This window comes from Herpailurus yagouaroundi, unplaced genomic scaffold (assembly GCF_014898765.1).
Source record: "Herpailurus yagouaroundi ecotype Mexico unplaced genomic scaffold, PumYag 293, whole genome shotgun sequence".
Taxonomy (NCBI): domain Eukaryota; kingdom Metazoa; phylum Chordata; class Mammalia; order Carnivora; family Felidae; genus Herpailurus; species Herpailurus yagouaroundi.
In genome coordinates, this window is record NW_024412510.1 from 129175 (window position 1) to 140549 (window position 11375).

At 52.4% G+C, this 11375-nt stretch overlaps 1 protein-coding gene across 1 annotated transcript in view; it reads left to right on the plus strand.

Moving 5' to 3' along the window:
- Window positions 1–11375, plus strand: part of LOC121021299 (F-box-like/WD repeat-containing protein TBL1X) — a 72275-nt gene that overhangs the window by 53136 nt on the left and 7764 nt on the right. Inside the window, exons 4-8 of the mRNA XM_040461561.1 lie at window positions 456–515; window positions 1035–1135; window positions 5758–5879; window positions 8831–8905; window positions 9287–9414. Coding sequence (XP_040317495.1) covers window positions 456–515; window positions 1035–1135; window positions 5758–5879; window positions 8831–8905; window positions 9287–9414 — 486 coding nt within the window. The remainder of the gene's footprint in view (window positions 1–455; window positions 516–1034; window positions 1136–5757; window positions 5880–8830; window positions 8906–9286; window positions 9415–11375) is intronic.

Genomic DNA, 11375 nt, shown 5'->3' on the forward strand with positions numbered 1-11375 from the left:
GAGAGAGAGAGAGAGAGAGAGAGAGAGAGAGAGAGAGAGAGAGAGAGTGAGCAAGGAAGGGGCAGAAAGAAGGAGACCCAGAATCTGAAGCAGGCTCCAGGCTCTGAGCTGTCAGCACAGAGTCTGACACGGGGCTTGAACTCACAGACCGCGAGATCATGACCTGAGCCAAAGTCAGATGCTTAATCCACTGAGCCACGCGGGCGCCCCAAAGCAAAATCTTTCTTAAGTGCCATGGACAGGGAGGTGGAAAGGTTTCAATTAAGGTGAAAGTTCCAGTTGGTTAAGACTTAATTTCGGTGGTGTTCATTGAGCGGCCTCTGGTTCCTTCCCTGCGTATCTTCCCAAGATCAGTAAGTTCCTAAGAATCCAGGATTTACTTTGCTTTCCGAGGGGTGGAGGGAGATCATTTTGTCTCCCTGTTTCTCGACCCGTGAACTGGGGCCTGGTCCCAGGGTCACGACTACTCGGCTGTATCGAGGATCCCCGATTCTTGGGGTGATGGTCGTGGAAGTGTCAGGGCTGGCAGCGTCTGTAGCTCTTTATTTGGAAAAGTACCAGAAAGGTGCTTAATTGCACACTTGTCAACCCGTCTCCCTGTCGGGGGGTGAGGGAGCGTGCCCCCCGATCGGGGCAGAGTCTCAGGACCGGCTGCTGTGTCTGTCACCGGCACATGGGGCCGCCGAGTTCACACCATGTCGCTATCCAGACTGTTCAGCTTAAAACACACACGCCGGATCCCAAAAATCTAGACGAAAGACAGAATGCCAAATTATCTCCTTGATGTTTCTCTGTTGATTGCATGTTGAAACAATAATATTTTGGCCACGTTGGAGTGAAATAAAATATATTGCTAAAATTAATTTTGCCCATTTCTTTTTCCTATTTTTTTTTTAAAGGTAGTCCCCAGATAATTAAAAATGACCTGTGTGACTCACATTCTGTCTCTTCCAGACCGTGCCAGTGTAGAAGGAAGGGGTGTTCTCGGTCTTTTGTTGTGTGTTACATTTTTCTAGGGAAATCTTTCGGTGAAGAAGAGTTACTAACTTTTTCTTTTTGTTTTGCGGAGCACAGACAACAATTATTTGGGACGCCCACACAGGAGAAGCCAAACAACAGTTTCCGTTTCATTCCGGTGAGTTTGTTTTTTTGTTTTTTGGAATTCAGAAATGGTAATTCACGGCAGCTCGATGTCCCTTAAAGTAATCACGAAGGATTGCAGGAAGGAGGCCACGAAATCTAGCTGGTAGCAGGGGAATGCATGTCACCGACCGCAGAACTGGTGTGGGCGTCTTTGCCCTGCTGTCCCCAGGGCGACGCTGTGTTGGGGTTCCCTGAGACCACGCCGAGACCCCAAAGTTCCCTGGGAGAACTCCCCAGACTCAGCAGGTAGATGTCCTCAGGGTCAGATGTATTACAGGGAAGAGATACAAAGCAAAATCAGAAGGCGAACAAAGTGAAATCCAGACCTTTCCAAGGGTCCTCTCCCAGCAGAATCACATGGCGCATCTGACATGCCCCGCCCCCAAAACCAGTGTGATAACTCGTGCGAACAGCCGTCTGTCAAGAAAACTCATTAAGTCTCAGTACCCGAGGTTTTTATTTATTATTGTTATTTTTTTTTATTTTAGAGTGCATGAGCAGGGGAGAGGGACGGGGTTGTAGAGGGGAGAGAGAGAAGTGGGCGTGGGGGGGAGAATCCCAAGCAGGCTCCACACTCAGCACAGAGCCCAACACAGGGCTTGATCCCATGACCCCGGGATGATAACCTGAGCCGAAATCAAGAGTCAGAGGCTCAACCAACTGAGCCGTCCAGGTGCCCTTCAATGCCTGAGGTTTATCATTTTTAAACTTCATCATTTTTTTAAATGTTTCCTTTTGAGAGAGCGCACACGCATGAGCAAGGGAGGGGCAGAGAGAGAGGGAGACACAGAATCCGAAGCAGGCTCCAGGCTCCGAGCTGTCGGCACAGAGCCCGACGCGGGCTCGGACCCTCGAACTGCGAGACCGTGACCTGAGCTGAAGTCAGAGGCTTAACCGGCCGAGCCACCCAGGCAACTTAGGACTGTGTTCAGATGGGCAGTACTGCAGGGGGTATTTCAGCAGTGATTCCTCCTGATCACGGCAGCTAGGACCGAGGGAGAGCCCGGATGTCGCAGCTTTATGTGCTGCTGCTTTGGAGATGTAGCACGTCTCTCCTGTGTCTGCCCTCGGAGCTTGGGGTCCTCAGCGGATACACTGCTTGGGGTGCCGGTGAATTTTGTTGTTAATGTTGCTTTCATCTAACACCACTGATGATGTGGAAATTGCCAAACGAATTACAGAAAGTGATTTCTCACCAGGAAGGAGGCCCAGCTACAAATGCAGGCGGCTCTCTGTTCCATCCTGTATCGAGTGGGGCGGGGGAGGGGTGCACACAAGGTGATATTTGCCGTGAGGGTGAACTACTACGCATGCACGTCGTGGGCAACCATTGCCACTATCTAGTTCCGGAATATTTCCCCCACCGCCCCCAAAAAGAAATCCCTTCTCCATTAAGAAGTCCCTCCCCTTGGGGCGCCCGCGTGGCTCAGTCAGTTGAGCGTCGACTTCAGCTCAGGTCATGATCTCACGGTTCGTGAGTTTGAGCCCCATACTGGCTCTGAGCTGACAGCATGGAGCCTGCTTGCGATTCTCTCTCTCCCGCTCTCTCCGCATCTCCCCCAAGCTCCATCGCTCACTCTCTCAAAATAAGTAAGTAAACTTAAAAAGAAAAAAGTTCCTCTCCTTACCCGACCGAGACCCTGGCAACCTAGTATCCATGGATCTGTGCGTGTTCCCATACGCGTGCTACCCTGTGCTCCAGACCACATAGTGGAGTAAATGGCAAGTGAGAGTATCGGGCTAGTTTTCCGCGGTGTCGTCTGTCGTAAATGCCCAACGTGTCCTGACCTCTGTCGTGGGAGAGGATCCAGCAACAGGTTCGGAGCGTTAGAACACCCGGTGTGCTCACCCACGCGATGGGAGAGAACGTCTGTAACACACAAAGCTCTGGGTTCTACTTTTCAGAGGAAAAGATGGCCAAGAGAAACATCCATAAAGTTCCTCTCGCTCTTCGGAGAATTCGTTTACGAAGGTTTTCAGCAGAATATAATATTCCCCAAAGCATGTCTAAGACTTTACGGAAAGGTTTCCCATCCCACAGGCCCAAGAAGACCACAGACCACGCGTCATGTACTGAGAGACCTTCTCACCCATAATTTTGCTGCCCACGAGGTAGACCCGTAGCCCCTTGCTGGTTCCGGAAGTTCTAGGTGTTATTTGCCCTTTATTACAGTCAAGCGGAGTGTAGAGACTTCCAAGATGGAAAGATGGAAGAAAAGGAATGTGGTTTTTTCCCGGGCAAAACGCAGCCAGTGCGAGCTTATGGGGAGTCTCCTCCTTTGGCATTCACAGACTCCTTAATGGGCGGATCTGAGAACCTGCTCTGCCTTCCTAGGTTTTCCCCATGAACACCTGGTGGTAGGGCCTCCCTCCAGCAGCATCACCCAGAAGCGATAGCTCAGAGCCTAACTGGGGAACACCACTCAGCAGTTAGAAGGAACAAATTATTTAGAAACTATTGGTAACGTGTAACAGCTTCTGGATCTCCACCGGTGTTCTCTGGAGGGGAAAAATGCAATCAGCAAAGGTCACCTGCTGTATGGTTCCATTACATAGAACATTCTTGAGACGGTGAAATTCTATTTGTTTTTAATGCTTATTTATTTTTGAGACAGAGACAGAGAACCGGGGGGGTGGGGGGGTGGGGAGCAGGAGACGCACAGAATCCGAAGCAGGCTCCAGGCTCTGAGCTGTCGGCACAGAGTCCGACGCGGGGCTGGATCTCACAAGACCGTGTGATCATGACATGAACCGAAGTCGGGCGCTTTAACCGACTCGAGCCCCCCAGGTGCCCCGAGATGATGAGAGTTTAGATTGGAGAACAGATCAGTGGAGGCAGAGTTTTGGGATGCCGCAGGGAGGGCTCTGGATCTTGACTGCGGGGGGCAGTCGCACAGAGCCCTCTGTGCGATGAAACGGCATGGGCCGACACACACGTACCATCATCTTTCTGGTCTTGATCCTGTAGGGCTGTAAAACACAACCACTGGGGAGCCTGGAGGAACAGTAATATTTCAAAATTACACTTTAAAAAACAAAAACAGCAGAGAAAGCCAGGCTGAGCCTCGAATGCTGATCGTTGAACCTCGCCGGCCCCTCTGTGGGCCGGGAGGCCGTGCAGACACCCACAATGGCTGGGCCTTGGTACCTGTCGCTCACCTGCACCGAATGGTGAGATCACACTGGGGCTTCTGAGGGTCCTGGACAGCGGCCGACTCACGGTGGGGCCAGCCACCTAAGTACAGAGGGTCCCCTCTTTGGACGGCAAGGGCTGGCGGATGTTAATTTTTATGAGCAGGTGGTAGACAGCGAGTGCCCTGGAGTGCCCACCTGAGCGTCCTATTTCCAGGTATAGGAATCACGTGGCCCGCACGGTGCAGAGGGTGGCCCGGGAATTCGGGATGTAGCTGGGGCGGTGCTGTAGGCGAGAGCAGCTGGGGTCTTGCCTCTCAGGCTCACGGGAGCGTCACTCCGACCACATGGGATCGGTTCCTTCGTTCTGTGTTGTACGCGTGAGAAATGCGCCCCAGGGACCGCGGGGCTATCCGGAAACACTGCCGGGGATGTGACCGAAAGGGACGGTCTTGGCTTTTGGAGAAGCCCGTGCTCGCTCTCGACCAAGTACACGGCCACAACAGCCACTCCGGGACGGAGCCGCACGCAGAGGCTGATGGGCCGCCTCGTGCGGCCACCCACTGTGGAACGTGGACCCCTGCAGAGGCCTGCCTGTCTCGCCCAAACACTGAAGAAGAGAAGGGGCAGTCCGATCGTCAGCCCAGCCTGAGTCCTCTGCATTCTTCTCCCGACCCGCTGCTAACTTGGCCTGTAAAAGAAACACGAGACATGGTTATGGTATTGACCAGTTGATGAAAACTTTGTGATCAGAGGTTTGGAGGAAGCTAACCCGCTTTCTCCTAGAAAGCAGGAGGCGTCAGGAGACAGCAGAGATGCCGAGTAGTGCGACGGAGAGGTCTGGTGCAGGGAGAGAGCCGTGAGGTGTAGGGAAGGCCATCACCATCCCCCAAACCCTCCACAGGGCTCTCGGAGCCCCTGGGAAATGCCCAGGAGTCAGAAGGGGCGTTCATCACAAGTCCTGAGCCAGTGTCCAGTTGTGTCCCCCAAAGGGATCAGTACCCTGAAGTTGGGGGGTGCATTGATGTGTTGCGGGACATTTTTAAAAATCGAGCTATGTTGAGCGTAGGATAGGAAATCTTCTCCGTCTCCTTTTCTCTTTTTCCTCTCTAAAATATGACACATCGGCCCATGCACCAGTGATGTCCCTGGAAGCAGCAAGGTGCAGATTCTCCCCTCCACTTTCTCACTGTGTCAGGGGAGCCAGACTCTCGTGCCACGGGGCACGTGAACCATCACGGGGGTCTCTCCAGAGTGTCCGCTCCACAGATGTGCGGGGCGGGGCGGGGTGGGGGGGGGAGGCGGGGGTGTCTTTAAGGTCTATGAGGAAAAGAGGCTGTGTTCACACTGGGAAGGGTTTTTTTTTTTACTGTGTTACTAGATCAGCCTTCTTGAGACTCTGCTTTTAATTGTTTTAAATCAACTGAGCTCTGTGCACAACTGGTAAATGTCCATGTCCTCCCGCTGTCCCCTGCTGTCCAGCCCCCGCTCTCGACGTAGACTGGCAGAACAACACTACCTTTGCCTCCTGTAGCACAGACATGTGTATTCACGTCTGCAGACTGGGCTGCGACCGCCCCGTCAAAACCTTCCAAGGACACACGGTAAGTACGGGCTCTGGTTCCGGAGAACGTGCTGGGAGGTGGTCGGCGTCTCCTCAGTGCCTGGGATTGAAAGATACGGAGAGAGATGCTCGGTCTGTTCTCCTGCAGCCCTTTGCTGCTTGGGCTCTTGTAGCATCTCTGGTGGTTGGATTTAACCCAGTTGGGGGCAGGCGGTGGAGAAAAGACTGGCTGTCAGAGGAGTCAGACGTCAGATTCTGCAGGAAAGACTTTAAAGTAGTTATAAAAATGTGCAAAGACATAAAAGGACAGGATGCTTGTAATGAAAGAATAATAGATGGGAAATATCGGCACGGGAAGGAAAACTGTATTCTAAAAAAAATAGCCTAGTGGAAATCTGAGAACTGACTGGTATAACATCTGAAATGGAAATTTTTTTTAATTCTTTATTTTTGAGAGAGAGACAGAGTGAGAGTGGGGGAGGAACAGAGAGAGAGGAAGACACAGAATCCAAAGCAAGCTCCAGGCTCCAAGCTGTCGGCACAGAACCCAACAGGGGGTTTGAACCCACGAACCGTGAGATCATGACCTGAGCTGAAGTTGGACACTTAACCAGCTGAGCCACCCACTGGCCCCTGAAATGGAAATCTTAATGTGGGGCGGCGGGGGGGGGGGGGGGGGTCAACCAGGAGATGGGAGTTTTCAGAAAGGTTAGTGAGCCTCAAGTGACATTGTAGAAATAAGCCAATTTAAAAAAGCGATAAAAGATCGAACAAACTTTTTTTTTTTTAACATTTATTTATTTTTGAGAGACAGAGCACAAGTGGGGGAGGGGCAGAGAGAGAGGGAGACACAGAATCTGAAGCAGGCTCCAGGCTCCGAGCTGTCAGCACAGAGCCTGACACGGGGCTCGAACCCATGGACCACGAGATCATACCTGAGCCGAACTCAGACGCCTCGAACAAGCTTTTCAACAGAGGCTTAATGACCTATGAACAATATGAAGTACTCTAGCATATTTGTGACATGGAGAGAGAGAGATAAAAAGAGAATGGAACAGGAAAAATGTTGGAAACGGTAATGGCCAGCATTTTCCTCAAGTTGGTGGAAAATAAGGAACGTTTGATCCAGGAAGCTCCACTGCCAACTGATGTGTGATCAGATTCCTTAGTGGGGCACACGAGGCTTTTCGTAGCCTTTCCAGATGAATCTCTATAGCCTCCCAACCCCGTTCACTTCAGCCCTGTTGGAAGACCTGCCAGGGTCACAGATGCCGTTGTCCCCGGCACTTGATCATTTCCACGTTCCTCACCCTTGCCAGCCTCTGTCCCTACAGGTCCTTGCTTCTAAAAGCAGAGGCATCGACTGTGCTGTTAACATCTCATTGTGTCAGTCAACTGACCCCTGCTCTTTATTTTGCTCATCTCTTCTGTCTCTCCTCTAATCCCAGGCCCCCCCCCCCCAGCTTTTAATGGAAGTTTTTGCGACTTCCTGCTGTCCCACTTCGAGCTCTGTCACCATCACACATTTTCAAATGTAGTCGAGCCTGTTTCTTCCCGAGACTCTGAGCCAACCCTGGTTGCCTTCTGGTGATTATGACTTGGGTTGCGGAGGTAGGGAGAGAAAACTCCACTCCGGGGAAGGGGTTTGCTATACCCTAGAGGATTTACAGATGGCTCTCGCTGGGGGTAGTCCGTGGGTCCCGCTCCACGCTCCTGGGCCCTGAGCCATCTGCCCATAGGGTAGATCAAGCCAGCCTAGCTGCCCTGTGCTGCTGAGTCTGTCCGTGGAGCAGCACCTGTCACTGGGCACCAGGTTCTGCTGGCGTCCCGGACCCGCTTTCTCGAGTACACGCGCACACGCACGAACACCGTCTGCGGCCCGGCCAGTGGCCTGCCCCTGGGACTCCCAAGCTTCCTTCCTCCCTTTTTTTTTCCAGGCTATCTCGATAGTGCGCGGAACACAGATGTGGCCTTGTCACGTCTCCGCCTCACACCCTTCAAAACTCCGTGTCCTTTCCAAGTAGCGTGACCATAAAATTTATCACCCAAACCAGAGCGCTTAGGAGTGTGAGATTGATTGGAAAGTTAATTGTTAGTTTGAAATCAGTTGTCAGGCCGGGACGGCAGGCATGGGTGGGACTCTCTGGGCAAACGGGGCTCTAGTCATCCTGCTGGGAAGGCTTGCTCCCCAGCTCGCCAGGCCCAGCGCCCCCTCCCCAGCCCAGGGTCAGGTGTCCCTCGGGGCTGCGTCCACCTGCATCCTCCAGGATTCCGCCTCGCCTCGGGGTTGGGCCTCAGGGTCATCCCGCCCCCCGGCCCATCCAGAAGGCCGTCTGCAGCCACACTCCTTTCTGCCCCCACAGCACACTGCGGCCGCCTGCTACAACTTTGCACCTGTGCTGTGTTGCGGCATTTTGTCTCCGGGCTGTTTGCTCTGGGTTTTGAGCTCTTTGCCCTCCTCGAGGATTTTGTCTGTGGGTGTATCTCTAACAGTTACCACTTGTACGGCCGTGTTCGTCTGCTGGTGCGTTTAGGTCACGTGGCCTTCAACCTGCGTTAAAGCCCTGTCTTAAATCTCCTTCCACCCCCACCCCCTCCCCCAGAAGAGAAGTTTCTGGTACGGATCTAGATGGAAAGCAGCCGTAGTGAAAGGACTTCGGAAAGCGGTTTTCAGAGTCCGTTTGTAAACAACCGTGGTCTTCCTGGTTTTATGTGCTGCCCTGAATCATGAGTAAATTCACTTGGCTCCCTTCCTAGTTGAGACGGTGTTTTTCCTTAGACAAACGCAGATGAGGCGGCTGGTTCCGCGTGGCACATGGTTGTGCTTTAATGCAAATGTGAAAGGCGGAGTAAGGAAAAGAGGCAAAGGGGAGGAAACGCCAAGGCTTCTCCGGCTTTCCTGGTGGAGACGACAGAGCGCTGCTGCCACCTGGTGGCGGGTTGTGGTATCTGCTCGCAGGCCGTTCTTTCTGAAACCCTTTGCTCTTTCAGAACGAGGTGAACGCCATCAAATGGGATCCTTCTGGAATGCTGCTAGCGTCCTGCTCGGATGACATGACGTTAAAGGTACGGCTGTCTGCAAGGACGTGCTGCTTCCTCCCAGCCACAACCCGCGTACTCTGTGCGGAGCTTCCACTCACTGTTCCTCACACTCTTCCTGCCTCTGCACTTTGTCCCCATCACTAACTAGATGTCGCTGTCACCCACTTAACTCCCGTGTGTCCGTGTGTCCGTCACGGATCCTGCTGAGAGTCCTTCCCTTCCCCGTGGCGCCCTAGCCCTCTGTCCGCCCCTGTTCTGGGCACTGCGTGGCCGGCCACCCGCCGACCGGGCAGCGAGCTTCCCAGGAGCCAGACACGTGACTTAGGTTCACGGAATAGGTGATGTTGAACCATTCCTGGCTGCAGAGACGGCGTCTGCTCACATTGTTCCCGCTGTGTTCTCTAGATCTGGAGTATGAAGCAGGATACGTGTGTCCATGACCTTCAGGCCCACAGCAAAGAGATCTACACCATAAAGTGGAGTCCCACCGGGCCAGCCACCAGCAACCCAAATTCCAACATCATGCTAGCAAGGTAAAGGGCACACGGCCCACAGCCCAGGCACGGTTCCTGAAAGCAGCCTTGCTCGCTGTCTGAGCTCGCCACATGGCCAGTAAGAGTTTTTTGTATCCAAACGGAACAGGAAGCTTTGCTGAGGGGTGTTGCGAGTTTGCTCACGCCCTTCCAAAGGAAACGAGGTGGCTAGCCCGCTTTGAATGCACCTCGAGACTCTCCAGTGACTCGTAACTGGAGGGTGAGGGTCATTTGAACCATGAGGTTGGTGGGAGGGGCTGGTCGTGGGGCCGGGCTTTGAGCCCTTGCTTTGGTGAAGGTTTCTGTGAAGACACAGAAAGGAAACGGAATTCAGTTGGGACACCGGACCCGACCCGACCATTTCTGTTGTGACACCAGCAATGGGCGGAGAGGAATGACTAGTCAGGCCACGATTGGCCAGAGTGGTTATAAGTGACGCAGAGGTGGCCTCCCCGGAGCCACGTCACTTTAGGCCGCTGTCCGCGGAACTGGTTGGTCGCGATGCTCGTTGGACCCCCTTCAGGACGTGATGTTCTACTCTGGGTATTGTGTTTTAAAAAGAACATTCAGAAAACAAACCAAACAGATTCTGAGACTGAGCCAGGAGACCTAGGGATCTGGAAGCCACAGTCCAAAGCCTCGTGGGTGTGTTTGCTTCACCGGGAAGGGATGAGACTTGGGCGGGATGTTTCGTTACCGGGAACAACCAGGGGCTGGCTCTCGCACTTGCACAGAACGGATATGCGGGGACAGGTGACGGGTGTCGATCAGGAGGAACGCTCCCTCCATCTTTGCAACGGAGCGGGATGCGGGGTGGCGGCCTCGCCGAGCAGCAAGGACTCTTGTTGCCGCGAGTGCTCGACCACAGGCCGTCTCTTAGAAAGTACCGGAAGGCATTCCTACACCTGCTGAGAGACTGAAACCAGAAGAACGTGGAGACCGTAATTGTCTTATTTCAAGCAATTCTCCTAAAATCCACTTAAATTACTACGAGAACACACTGAGAATCAGTTTTTGATAGCCCGAAAGGTACTTTTGTGTCACGAGCGTAAATTATCCTTTCAGCGGACGGGTATAAAGGGAACATAGCAGTGCCTGAGTCCCTGGTGAGAGCACAGCAGATAACCGCTCTGGGATACATGCTGTTCTTTTCAACTTGAAAATAAGTCCAATTCGAGCTTGAGACAGTGTGGTTGCATAATCGGATGTGATTGTATTTTAATTCCTGTTGGATTAAGAGTCTTAATCACTCAGGTTGCTCTTTTTCCAGACTGTTGGTATCATCTTAGTTGCTAACAATAGATGTTGGTTTTGGGGGTTTTTTTAATGTTTTTATTTTTGAGACCGAGACAGAGCATAAGCAGGGGAGGGGCAGAGAGAGAGGGAGACACAGAATCTGAAGCAGGCTCCAGGGTCCGAGCTGTCAGCGCAGAGCCCGACGCAGGGCTCGAACTCACGGACTGTGAGATCATGACCTGAGCCGAAGTCAGACGCTCAACTTACTGAGCCACCCAGGCGCCCCAATAGATGTTTTAAATTGCGGGAGTATTTATTTTTTAGCTTTTTTTTAAAAAATATTTATTTTTTGAGAGAGAGACAGCGTGAGTGGGAGAGGGGCAGAAAGAGGGGGAGACACAGAATCCGAAGCAGGCCCCAGGCTCTGAGCTGTCAGCACAAAGCCTAACGTGGGGCTCGAACTCACGAACTCAAGATCACCACCTGAGCCGAAGTTGGGGGCTTAACCGACTGAGCCACCCAGGCACCCCAAACTGTAGGGAGCATTTTAGAAATCGAGTAAATATTATACAAGAGCATATATCATTCATCTCCGTAGAACATGCAGAAAGCAATGAATGTGGATGTCACCTTGTTTCCTTAATGACAGCCCCGGAAGAAAAGATACGTTTTGTAACTATGGGCTTTTTTTTTTTTTTTTTTTTTTTTTTTTTTTTTTTTTTTTT